General features: G+C 38.1%; 2 protein-coding genes across 2 annotated transcripts; both read left to right on the forward strand.

Moving 5' to 3' along the window:
- The first annotated feature begins 174 nt into the window (after nucleotides 1-174).
- Nucleotides 175-4,444, forward strand: LOC119883524 (cytochrome P450 2F3-like). The gene is made up of 9 exons (XM_038694210.1): nucleotides 175-389; nucleotides 579-741; nucleotides 884-1,033; nucleotides 1,121-1,281; nucleotides 1,609-1,785; nucleotides 2,019-2,160; nucleotides 2,271-2,458; nucleotides 3,660-3,801; nucleotides 4,012-4,444. The coding sequence occupies exons 1-9, from the start codon at nucleotides 219-221 to the stop codon at nucleotides 4,191-4,193; spliced, it is 1,476 nt and encodes a 491-aa protein (XP_038550138.1). The 5' UTR covers nucleotides 175-218; the 3' UTR covers nucleotides 4,194-4,444.
- A 1,007-nt stretch (nucleotides 4,445-5,451) lies between these two features.
- Nucleotides 5,452-12,665, forward strand: LOC119883522 (cytochrome P450 2F3-like). The gene is made up of 9 exons (XM_038694208.1): nucleotides 5,452-5,729; nucleotides 6,281-6,443; nucleotides 6,721-6,870; nucleotides 7,965-8,125; nucleotides 8,973-9,149; nucleotides 9,416-9,557; nucleotides 10,671-10,858; nucleotides 10,948-11,089; nucleotides 11,320-12,665. Exons 1-9 carry the CDS (start codon nucleotides 5,559-5,561, stop codon nucleotides 11,502-11,504), a joined length of 1,479 nt encoding a protein of 492 aa, XP_038550136.1. The 5' UTR covers nucleotides 5,452-5,558; the 3' UTR covers nucleotides 11,505-12,665.
- Nucleotides 12,666-13,682: the final 1,017 nt, after the last annotated feature.

Genomic DNA, 13,682 nt, shown 5'->3' on the forward strand with positions numbered 1-13,682 from the left:
TTTTGTCAGTGTAATTCAAGTCTGATTTTCTAACAGTTTGCTCCGGCTTCACAATGGCTTTTAGCCAATGAAAATCAATAATCAGGTGAAGGTACACTGGAGAGTCACATGGCTCACCTGTGGCCTAATAACAGTGCTCCTGCAACTGTTATGTAAACAGAAATATTCAGATAAGCGGCAAGCGAGAAAAGTCAAGAAGACAAAGTGTAAAGAGCATCATGGACTTTTCTGCAACAGTGATCTTGGCAGGGCTGATCTTAATTCTGCTTTGGTTGTTTAGTGTAAAAAACCGTCAGAAGTATTGTTTGCCTCCAGGACCTATTGCACTTCCTCTCATAGGCAACCTGCTACAACTGCACAAAAATGAACCTTTTAAAAGCTTTCTTAAGGTGAGTTTGTGTACAAATTGATTTTGCATTGATTTAAGGTTCTATAACAATTTAATCTGAAAATAACTGAGAGCAGTCTCTTCATTATTCTGAATTTGGACTTTGATTGCACGTTGACTTTTGTAGAAAAATAACTACATTTGCATCAGAATTCAGTTTATTTCCTTAACAAATCATGTATTTTTCTAGTTCAGTGAAACCTATGGTCCTGTGATAACATTGTACCTGGGCTGGCATCGGACAGTTGTTCTGGTAGGATATGACGCAGTGAAGGAGGCTCTGGTAGACCAGGCAGATGACTTTACAGGCAGAGGGCCGCTGCCATTTCTGATCAAAGCTACCAAGGGCTTTGGTAACACAAGACACTTCAAATCTGTCATCTCTGACAAGGGATCAGTGATGTTTTTAATGGTGACATGCTTGCATGTCTCTTTATCTACCTGGCTTCTTGCATCGCTCCAGTTGGTCAACAAGCACATATTTACTTTTGACAGGCTTGGGGATCAGTAATGGGGAACGCTGGCGCCAACTGAGACGTTTCACATTAACAACCCTAAGAGACTTTGGGATGGGACGCAAGGGGATGGAGGAGTGGATTCAAGAGGAGAGCCAACACTTGAGAGCCAGCATAAATACATACAAAGGTGTGTTTTTAGTAGCACATTTTGTGACATCTTTTTCTCCTGATTAATATAATAGGTTAGTCCAAATTTTTTTTCCTTCTCCTTTAGCCACGTCATTTGACCTCACACTATTGCTGAGCCGAACAGTGTCCAATGTGATCTGCTGCCTGGTGTTTGGCCAACGCTTCAGTTATGAAGACAAGCAATTCCTACGCCTCCTCAATATCATAGCTGAGATGCTGAGGTTCAATAGCAGCCCCCAGGGTATGGTAAGTGGAGGTAGGAGCCAAAAAGTCTCCCTCCTCCGCTGGGAGCCAAAAAGTCCTGATGGTCCACCATCTTTAGCTTTATTCTGGTTTTCAAATGGAGTCCTTAAATCATCTTCAAGACATATTAAGAGAGAATGTTCTGTAACACTTTCCCCAAATTCCCCGCGACCCTGTACGCAAGATAAGCGGTTGGCAATGGATGGATGGACTTTCCCCAAATTTATATATATAATTTTGGAATGATTGCCCCAACATACTGAACACATTTCTACATTATTATTCCTCGAGAAACAAAGCTGCAGTGTGCTGTGTGCTTCCTTCCCACAGATGTACAACATCTTTCCCTGGCTCATGGAGCGTCTGCCTGGCCACCAGCACACTGTTTTTGCCCAGATTAAAGAGGTGAGACAGTTTATCAAGATGAAGATCCAAGAGCACAAGGAGACACTGGACCCTAGCTCCCTGAGAGACTATATTGACTGCTTTCTCATCCGAATCAATCAGGTTGGAAAGAACTTCAGCATCATTTGTTTTGCTAAGGGAACCCGAGACCACACTGAGCAATATAACTTCCATCCTCTGAGTTTCAGAGAATGAAAGTCTGATATTGAACAGATGTAATGTCTAGAATAATACTGTTTGATTATTCAAATGCTCCAATTTATGGGAAAAAACCCAAGTGGGTGTCTGTCACCTGCTGTGCATCTTATGACACTATTACCACTTTGTCCTCTCAGGAAAAGGACATTTCCACAACTGAGTTCCTCTATGACAACTTGGTGTCTACGGTGATGAATCTGTTCCTGGGAGGAACAGAAACCACCAGCTCCACCATCAGATATGCCCTCAGTGTACTGATTAAACATCCCAACATACAAGGTAGGTCCCCTAATGAAGACACAGTCATCTTATTCTGTGAATAATCCTGTTCCTGCCTAATAAAATTCAAAATAACAGAGAGGAAATACCTTTTGCTTTGGCCTGTATAGAGAAAATGCAGCAGGAGATTGACACTGTGATTGGACAAGACCGTTGTCCCAGCATGGAGGACAGGAAGTCCCTCCCCTTCACAAATGCAGTCATCCATGAAGTTCAGCGTTTTCTGGACATTGTCCCCTTTAGCCTCCCTCACTATGCACTCCAGGACATCTCTTTCAGGGGTTATACAATCCCCAAGGTATTCTTGATTCCAAAATATCGTATCTATTAGAGAAAAAAATGCATTATTACTAGTGCTGGGCAACGATTAAAATTTTTAATTGCGATTAATCGCATGATTTTCTTGCGATTAATCGCATTGTTACGCACAAAATTGAATAATGAATTCTAAAGTAGTATATTGCACACTTTTGATTTAAATGTACTGCTGTATACACAAAAGTGCAATAACATGTGGTTTGCAAACACTTTAAAAAAATAAGGTAGTTTTTACCAGCAGTATGCCCTTTACACAGTTGCAATAAAATATGTCTTGTAAATCTCAACTTAAACATTAATGTAATCAAATCAAATATTAAACCAAAGCTATTTGCCACTGCCAGGGAATTACCTTTTATCTAGCTTGTTAAAACAAGTTACCATCAGAATCCAGTTTTCTTGGGATTTTTTCTGAGCAGGTAGGCTATCAGCAGAAACATTTTTATTTTATCAGGGAGCAGCAGAAACAGTCTATGTTCAGCAGCAAGTTTCCCTGTTACAGTGAGGTGAAGTAGTCGAGCACCAGGTGTACTGTGTGCGTTCCTATGAAACTGACGCGGTTGTGCTCGCCTCACGCACACGCCCGCCTGCTGTCAAAGTTGAATTGTCTTGAACTTTTTGTACACGACAAGCAGCACAAATCATTGGAAGAGAGACTGATCCTCACTGTTTGTGAGTTTCCAGAATCTGAATAGTTATCAGGACATCAACAGGAGGGAATTCACATGGCAGAGCATCCCTGCAAAACTAAATTTAGGTCTATCAGGTAAAGTTAGCCTATGTATAATTTTAATTTAAGTTAAAAAGGCTACGGCTGTGTTGCGCACAGAAGCCGTTGCCATGGTTACTATCCATAGAGCGCCTGCAGTTCACTAGCGGAGCGCTGTCTCCCTGTCTATTCACCTGAGAGAACCTGCAGAAGCCTCTCTCAGCTGCTTGTTTGGGAGGGTTATTTGCAGGCTGATCAACATCCCTCCTCTTCTGTGACGTATGGTTTGACTGTAGGCCTATGTGTATTCAGAGCCAGTGAGCAATGGACTTTCAAAATAATAATTAAAAAAAATGCTTAACATGCCATAAAAAAATTGTTGGAGTTAATTAATTAATGCGTTCATGCGATAATAACGTGTTAACGTGCCCAGCCCTAATTATTACACTAACATGATATCTTGTTTCCATAGGGCACTGTGATTGTTCCCTTGTTACACTCTGTACTGAAAGAGGAAAAGCAATGGGCAACTCCCTGGTCCTTCAACCCCGAACACTTCTTGGACCAGAATGGCAACTTTAAGAAAAATCCTGCTTTCCTGCCATTTTCTGCAGGTAGAACACAGTCCATAAATCATCAGTTCATGTGGATATTAACATGCTGGTGTCAACAACCTCATATGAACCTGTGTTTTCCTTAATAGTTTTGTTTATGAGTGTGCTGTGTCCATGACAAGTGGGTCATTATATCTCATTCACTGCCCCTTTACAATAACAATCAATCATTTTTATCATTGCTTTATTTGTAATTATGTCTCTTCACAGGGAAGAGAGCCTGTGCTGGCGAGTCTCTGGCTCGTATGGAACTTTTTATATTTCTGGTGTCACTGCTGCAGCATTTCACCTTTTCCTGCACTGAAGGCCCTGACAGTATAAACCTCATTCCAGAGTACAGCAGTTTTGCCAATTTGCCTCGCAGATACCAGATCATCGCCACACAGCGTTGAGAAGAAGAGCTCTAGTCAGACAGTCTATTATCACTTGAAGAACTCACCAGGATGACTATACAACATACACTGCTTTATTGTGATGTATTTGTACAGTTGAAGTTTCCTGTTACATGGCTGATATACTGTAGCAGAAAGGCCCATCAGACGTAAGATGTAATTTAATCAATTCTTGGTTAAAAATTAATAATTACATTACTACTATAAAAGTCTTTTTTGTGCAAATGGCAATAAATCATGTGGAACAATTGTCCTGTTTGGAGTAATTCTCTTTATATTACATATTCTTTAATTCTAATTTGATTGGAAAAAGTGCTATTAAACAAGGAAATATCCCCACCAAACATAAACATAAACATAAAACATAAAACCCTCCTTGAAAGAGAAAGTCCTTGACCATTATTATTTATTTAATCTATTTATTTGCTTAATCATTTATTTGCTATATATGTATTTATTTTAATAATGGTAATTGTTTTTAAATCAAGCACTTTAAGCAGATTGTTATAACTGAAGCTACACAAAGAATGACTTTGTGTTGTGCAGCATTATGTGCCAATTCCTGGTTTCATTCTGACTGTTTCTATGAAAAACTACAATAACAAAGGTTTAAGAGAGATCGCCTGAACATTGAGGAGACAATAAAAAGACAAAGTGTAATGGATTTTTTTGTATTATTATACTTAGCACGGCTGATCTCTGCTCTGCTATGGCTGTTTAGATGGCAGTTTGCAGGACCTACTGGCCTTCTTCTCATCTGAAACTAAACTTGTCTCTAGCAAAGGTGTGACTGTTATAGGTGTGTCTCATTTTCTAATTTTAAGACAAGGACAATCCGTCTTCGCCATTTCGCTAATTTGGAAGCTTCAGTGTTGAATCTATTCAAGAAACCAACAGCTCAACTCTACTGGTCAAATACCCTGACATACAGGCTGTGTCCCCTGATAGAAACAAAGATTTCATGTTTTGTCATGAAATGCAAGCATTAAGTTAAGTTATTAATATTTTACTATTTTAATTGTGATAATGCTCAAGTAGAATGATACAATATCCGTGGCATTAAGATTTCTAATAAAATGCCCCAAACATTTTTATGCGTGGGTCATTTTTTGTCCTCCTTTGAAAACCAGCAACAAAGACTCACAGAACAGGATTTACTCCGAATAACTTCTTTTTCCTGCTTTTCTGCTCAGCTGCAGTCTGCAAATGAGCATACAACTCAGGCTAAAAGACAGCCCGCCCCACAAGCTGCAATAACCAGCTTTAGCATGTAGGCTGTTTACACAATCAGTGGCTCTCTATAAAGGGTTAGACCTTCAGTCAGTTGCAGAAGACATAGTTAAACATTTTCTTTCGTGGAGCATTATGGAGTTCTCTGTCACGTTGATTTCAGCAGGGCTAACGTTACTCATTGCTTTGGTGTGGTTGTTCAGTCAGAAGAGCAGTAAGCAGTTACCCCCAGGACCCACTGGCCTGCCTATCATAGGAAACCTTCTACAGCTGGACAAAAGAGCTCCATTCAAAACTCTGGTAAAGGTAAGAATCTGAGATTGACAACTTTGATTTCCAGTCAGTGATAATACAGTATTTATCTATTTATTGCCATCTACTTAGGTATGTTCATGTTGTTTATATGTGAGGTATTGTAAGTATAGATGGTGGAAACAAATTTCCTGAAAAGGAAAATAAAGAATCTAATCTACTTGTCTTTAACCAACATAGTAATGTTTAGCTCTGTTTTCTGTTTTAGCTTTGAGTGTTGCGTAACATTAGCCTAGTTCTTGGCACAATGTCCAAGTGAAGCAAGTAAAATTCTTTTTGTATGGTTAAATTGAATAGCTGGTCTTGCCAATCTTACTTGTCAAAAGAAATAGAGTTCTTAAAGTCTTAAAGCAAAGTATTTCATATGCTTTTCATACCACGTCTCAGTTACAGAGTTTTGTGTTTGTGATCTGTGTATGATTATGTTTTTGTTCCTAGTCCCAAGGAATCTCTGTTTTGTTCTCTGCAGTGCACTGGGTGTGTTTTCCCTCTTGCATGCTTGTACAACAATAAAATGCATATTTATTGCTCTGTTTAACCTCCAGCTAAGTGAAAGATATGGCCCTGTGATAACTGTGTACCTGGGGCTTCAGCGCACTGTGGTGCTGGTGGGGTATGATGCAGTGAAGGAGGCACTGGTGGACCAAGCAGATGACTTCACTGGCAGAGGACCTCTTCCTTTACTGCTCAGAGCTACAAAGGGCTATGGTAATATGGAACAACAGAACAGATTTAAAACTTTTCTGGCCAAAAGTTTTAAATCTGTTCTGTTGCACCTTTAAACACACCCAACCGTAATATTACAATCTGCATTACATTTTTTTTTTATTTAATTATTTTTTTAATCACTCAAACTTTTCAACTTGCTGTTCTATGGCACCTTAAAAGATATAATTCTTAGCAGCAGTGAGCTCTTTGTTTCTTTCATATGTGGAGGCAAGATTCATTATGAGTTTCCTTTAACCACCATTTCTACATTTTGAAGGTTTGGTGATTAGTAATGGAGAGCGCTGGAAGCAGTTGCGACGTTTCACTCTGACAACACTTAGAGACTTTGGGATGGGACGCAAGGGGATGGAAGATTGGATCCAGGAGGAGAGCAAACACATGGTGGACCGCATAAATAGTACCAAAGGTATGTATTTGTGACAATTATTGTGCTTGGCTTGTATGTTTACCCTGTTATGACTAAAAGGTAACACTCAACTCAAACACTTACAGGCGAGGTAGTTACATGTCAAAAGCAACAGATCAACATACATAAGTCAATGCAAGGAGACAACAAGCAGCAGTAATTAAAACAAAACAAATTAACTATTTTCTATATTATACAGCCCTACTTTCAATGAATGATTGATGAAAATCACATACATTACACATATATGTCCACTCACCAGAACCTGCTAGATTTTTCATGACAAGGGATGTATGCGCAGGTCTAAACTCATTTAGTTCCCTGGGATTTTTTAAATTTTGGAATTGATATTATAGTGAATGTTTTCCAGATTGTAGATATCTGGCCAATTTCGGCACACATCCGGAAGCCTTAGTGAAGACCCCCCTAAGCAGGTCAGCACAATAGCGCACAGTGCCCACAGATAGCATCAGGACCAGCAGCCTTCATTATGTTCACCCTTTTTAAATAGGGCTATGACACAATCCTGAGATATCATAAATTCATTTTGACGTACAAGAGACCCCTATGCATGAAAATATTTACAGAGAACTCAGACCTTTCAAAGTGAGAGAAAAATTTGTTAAAAGTGTTTGTCAAATCAGAATCATCACTCCATTTACACTGATGAATTGTTTAGTTGCACATTGATTAATGGACGGAATTGTTTTAATCCCTTGCGGCTGCTTTAAGATTACCAATGTTATATTGCATTTCTACACTACTGTGATAGATGGAGCTGTTTTGTGTAGATGCGCAAGTTGCATACTGTTCATATGTTCTCAAAGGACTTTAAACTGTAAATGTAAATAAATTATAAATAATTATATTTATATTTGTTTGTGGTTTCTGAAAAAGGGAGCAAAGAGCAAGCAACCACTCATGAGAAATCAACCTCTATATTAAGCAAAAAGGATTGAGTGCTTTTGATTTTGTATTAAATGGTAATGATGACCACAACAAACATTCATATAAAGAAAGAATAGTCCAAGTGGTGCTGGCATTTTTAACAGTCAAACTGAAAATTTACTGAGTACTTTCACCTTTTTCTCCAGCCACACCTTTTGATCCCACCTACTACATGAGCTGCACCGTGTCCAATGTGATCTGCTGCTTAGTGTTTGGTCAACGCTTCAACTATGACGATGACAACTTCCTCCGTATTCTGCAGACAATTTCAGAAATCCTGAAATTTGGCAGCAGTCCCTGGGGTCAGGTAAAAGGAGAAGATACAGAGAAGTGGATGGTGGGGTTACTGGTTAGGAAGACCATAGCCACTCTGCAAGGACCCGAGCAATAAATGATGTCATAATTACTATTTACCAAGGTTACACAATTGATTGGACATATTTAAAACCTCCCCATTTTAAGGTTTTGATTGAGGGAACCTCAACAATTAGTTAATTTTCTAAGTAAAGGAACTTCTATAACATTTGTGATTTAATATATGATAGTCAGAAATAATTACTGCAGGTGAAGAACTCTATGCAGGATAAAGGATGGCCTTTCCCCTCATTATTTTACCATCATGATCTTTGTGCTTGGTCACTTACCTGCTGTGGATGAGAAAGGGCAACTTGCTGCAACTGAAGAACACATGCAATAGTATGAAGCTCAAGGAAATAAAATCTTCACTACTTTGACAGCACATATGTTGACCGTTGGGAATTAACGGTGCAGTTACATAATGGACACGCAAACGTCACCGGTTTGACAACTCATGGTGTGGCATAGAGACACAATACTAATATAATATACAACACAAAGGTTCGGGTTTCTGGAGTCATTAAAGACTGAACATGCCTAGACATGCAATTTGCTGAAGTTCAACAACATTCAGTCTGCTCTTATAGACGGTACTAGACAAGCTGTCCTTACACATCTTTCACACAGATGTTCAGAAACTATTCTTTGCCATGATATATTTACAGTGAAGGTCTGCATTTTTATGTTATCTCTCAAATACTCAAACACCAAATGTTGGCAGGTACTTTTGACGTAGTTACTACTGGCTGTGGGACACATAGGTGTAGTTAATACATCCTTTCCTCTCCCCATCACAGCTGTATAATATCTTCCCTCGGTTGATGGAGTGGCTACCAGGTCAACAGCACACAATATTTGCCGAAGTTGAAGACCTGAGAGACTTTATGATGAGAAGGATCCAGGAACACCAGGACACGCTGAACCCCAGCTCACCCAGAGATTACATCGACTGCTTTCTCACTAGACTCAGTCAGGCATGTTAGAACTCATTAACTAGAATAAGCCTCTGTAAGCTAAAAGTTAGGTTTGTTTCATTTACTCTGGGCATTTACTCATTATTCATCACATGCAAATGCACATACTCCCAATAATATGAGCTAGTTCTGCAAATACTGAGCAGTGTCAAAGACCCTTGGCAGTATAGGCCACTAGGTTCATAGATGAACTGCATTTGAACATGTTGAATTTTCATATTGCATATTGTCAGATCAGTAAAAATGCTCTTGTTTTTTTCTTCTAGGAAAAGCATATTCCCACAACTGAGTTCCACTATGACAATTTGGTGTCAACAGTGATGAATCTGTTCCTGGCAGGAACTGAAACCACCAGCTCAACTATCAGATATGCACTAAGTGTACTGATAAAATACCCCAAAATACAGGGTAGGTCACAGTAGGGCTGTGCGATATGGACCAAAAAGTCATATCCCGGTACTGTTAGACAGGATTCCAGTATAAAATATATATAGGTATTTTCTACAAAGTGGGCTGGGGGGTAGTATCTTAGCTTGTCTCTTATTTCACCATTTTAATTATACAACATTCTCCGTCTTAAGTATCACTCACTCACTGATTGAATCTGCTTTCATCAGTTCTCTTCACACTAACAGACCTAACGTACCTCTTTTGCAAACAAATCAGCGTACCCCGCTTCTTTCCGTCTCTCTTTCTCTGTAGCCTATATCTAGTCCAGTGACTTTCTCTCACATAGCAGGCTACGTTGTGGCCTATAAAGTCGCAGAAAAAAAAAGCTTGTCTTCTGGACTTTTCCAACCGCGATTCCGTTAACAGCAGCAGCTGCGCACATCGAGGAGCGCCCAACGTCGATTTTTTAACCAACTTTCTTTTTGACCACATCTCTATATTACATCCTTATTGTAGGTTCACAGATAAATGTTTTGATAGACTCAGGGCACTATAGCTCTTGACCTTGCACCTTGTCATTGGTTGCATCTAATGATGATGAAACTGAGCATTTTGAACTTCCTCTAGTGATACATTCAGTCTTCACATCTATGTCAGGCATGTCTAAAAAAAGCTTGAACCAGCAAATGTTTGGCATTTTTGCTATTTAAACAAGTTAAGTATTAATCAAAAGATCAAGTTAGATTTTTTTGTTGATATACTAATTAATTGTTCTGTAAATGAGAAAGCAAGTGGCTTGGACTACGCCACACAAACTATTCCAGTCATTCCAGCCTTGTCAGGTCAGCTAGTGTCAGGTAACGTTAAATGACCCATGGACATTCAGTTTACTTTCTAGTTTGCAGATGCTGTTGTTGTGATGTTAGCTATAGTAGCAGGAGATACTTGAGTATCGCTCTAGGAAGCTTGGGTGCGGGCTCTGGTACAGTCTCGTCCTCTTTGCATGTTAGCCTCGCAGCAGCTAGCGACAGTTTGCTAATGTTAGTTACATTACTTGCTGTGTTGTTATATATGGAATTGGATTTCTCCTGAATCGCATATCTCACTTTAAATGTTTTTCTCATTCTGAAGAGACCATGCAAAAGGAGATTGACACTGTGATTGGACAGGGGCGTTGTCCTTATATGGAGGACAGGAAGTCCCTCCCCTTTACAGATGCAGTCCTCCATGAAATTCAGCGTTTAATGGATATTGTCCCCATGAGCGTCCCTCACTATGCACTCCATGACATCTCTTTTCGGGGTTACACAATTCCCAAGGTATTCTGGTTTCATCACATAGTTTTGATGCAAAATATTTCCAGATTACACAAAATGTCCCAAGTGATACATATTTTTTGTCTTAACAGGATACAGTAATTCTTCCCTTGTTGCACTCTTTGCTGAAAACGGAAAAACACTGGGCGACCCCTTGGTCCTTCAATCCCCAGCACTTCCTGGACCAGAATGGCAACTTTAAGAAAAATCCTGCATTCCTGCCATTCTCTGCAGGTAAATTATTAGTTTTTAGTTAATACATTTCTTTCTCACTATGTTTCACTCACTCAGAAAATGTTGCTGAACATTGAACCTACTTGCAGATTATAGTGTCGTGCTCTTTTCTGAGCTATAATGTGTTTAAGAGGCAAATTATAAACCCAGTCCCTGCAAATATTTTTCATTTATCACAAGAATATATATATATTCTCATTCTCATAGTTTTTCTTGTGGTAATCTTTCAGGAAAGAGATCTTGTGTCGGAGAGTCCCTCGCTCGCATGGAGATTTTCCTCTTCATGGTGTCACTTCTGCAGCATTTCACCTTTTCTTGCCCTGGAGGACCTGACAGTGTAGATCTCAGCCCCGAGTACAGCAGCTTCGCCAATGTGCCTCGCAAGTACAAGATCATTGCAACACCCCGGGGTTAATGATATTTTACAGCACATTCATGTGTTTTCATATTTTCTTCTAGCCTTGAACCTCCCAAAATCCCAAAATGGATCATTTGATTCTAAAGTACCTCATTTTGTGAGTGGATCATGCAAATTGATTTCTTTCTCCTGGGCATGTAATTCTGAGGTTTGCCATGACATCACTTCCGGCCATGTCTTCTCAGAGCCCACAGGGGCATCTGTTGGCAAATAACCTCACAATGTAAAAACTGAGAGGCCATTGATGGTGCTGCAGGCCTGTTAAAAAATAACACTTTTAGTGGTGAAACTGGCTTTCTAAAATATTTTTGTCACATAAATGCTCACACCAGTACAGTACACACAGATATTGATTGATTTGAAAGAGGTGCCAAAGGAAAAACCAACAAGATTTTTGTTTGAACTGTTTTTGTAATTTCCTGGACTCCCCATCTTATCTACGTTTATATACACCTGCTCATCATTTAAATAGTGTTACCAGTATTTCCATTAAAGAACCTTAACAAAACACTGTGAAATCATGTTTATACATGTGTCAGCTTATTCAGTGCTTTTATTACAGCTACAGTATGTTACACCTACAGTCTATTGAGTCAAATATTCACATCCAAAATGCAATTTCTGTGGTTGAATTGATTTATCAAATAAAAAATTATGTCAACCAAGGATTAAAAAGGCTGTCTCACTTAATATGTCACAATGGTATTTGGAGTCCTCAGAATAAACAGTATACACAATGTTTATCTTCTACACTGATAGACAAATAATAATCTAAAATTAAAGATTAAATTCCTGATTGTTTAATTTGTTTATAATTTATATAAACCACGTGTCATATGGTTTGGCTTATGGTGTTTTGGAATAGCACACTACAAACTGAAACAAGCTATTGTGTGATATTGTAATTATGTGTTGTAAAAGGTTATTTCATCAACTGCATGTTGTCATATATTGAGATATGACTAACAGTGTTTTATTACTGTAAATGTGGTTGTTTAATTTTTATTATATGTTTTGTTTACTCACTTCATGGTGTGGACTTTGTGTAGGGTTTTTTCTTTGGAACAAAAATGCATGAATCACATGATAAAAGCTAAAAAGAATTGTGTATGAATGTATTTTATTAATAAACAAGAAATACTGAATCTTTTATTCAAATTCCATGTTCCGTTTCCTCACTCTTGATCTGTCTGATGCGGGCCTGCAAGCCTTTGTAGGTACCCGATATGTTGTTGGCATTGTCATAACACTGTCCTCTACAGTTATTAATGTCAATTCCCAACTCTGCTAAAACACTAATAACTGAATTGAACAGCGCTTCTCCGGTGTGGCTTGTAATGGGGAGGAATTTAACAAAACGCCTACAGCCTTCTGGAGATACATACCGCAGGATGAACGTCAGCTGGTCCACATGTGTGATATCTGGAGTAGAGTCAATTCAATTTTCAATTCAAATTAGCTTTATTGGCATGAATGTGCAATAACAATATTGCCAAAGCATCATACATGCTACATAAGAACAATCAACCCCATACATTTCATTAAACAAGTAATTAAAGCGTAAAGTAATCAAAGCGTATGTGTGTTTGTGTTAAAAATTAAAATAAAATAAATAAATGAAACAGTAAGTGTGTGTGTGTTAAAAAAATAAAAATATATTAAAAATAAAATAAATAAATAAAACGGTAAGCGTGTGTGTGTGTATGTTAAAAAAATAAAAATATATTAAAAATAAAATAAATAAATAAAACGGTAAGCGTGTGTGTGTGTGTATGTTAAAAAAATAAAAATATATTAAAAATAAAATAAATAAATAAAACAGTAAGCGTGTGTGTGTTAAAAAATAAAAATATATAAATGAAACAGTAACGTGCGTGTGTGTGTGTCTGTGTGTATATTAATAGACAATTTTTTTTAAAAAGAATTAATTGATTAAAAAATAATAATAATAAATAAAAAAAGAAATCAGTATCAAATGTACAAACAAAACAATTACTAAAATATCAAACGATCAAAATAATAATAATTTGAAAATCTGTACAATTATTTATCAGTATGCCTCATGGCATGAGGAGACATATTTTGCAGCAATTATTTCACATTTGGGCATTTCTCCCAGTAAATAGGGGAGTTTCTGTGTGTTTGATATGAATTCGAATTCGGGGTATATTTGGG

This window comes from Micropterus salmoides, unplaced genomic scaffold (assembly GCF_014851395.1).
Source record: "Micropterus salmoides isolate LMB-PRFRI ecotype aquatic unplaced genomic scaffold, ASM1485139v1 Ms_hic_scaffold_3, whole genome shotgun sequence".
Lineage (NCBI taxonomy): Eukaryota > Metazoa > Chordata > Actinopteri > Centrarchiformes > Centrarchidae > Micropterus > Micropterus salmoides.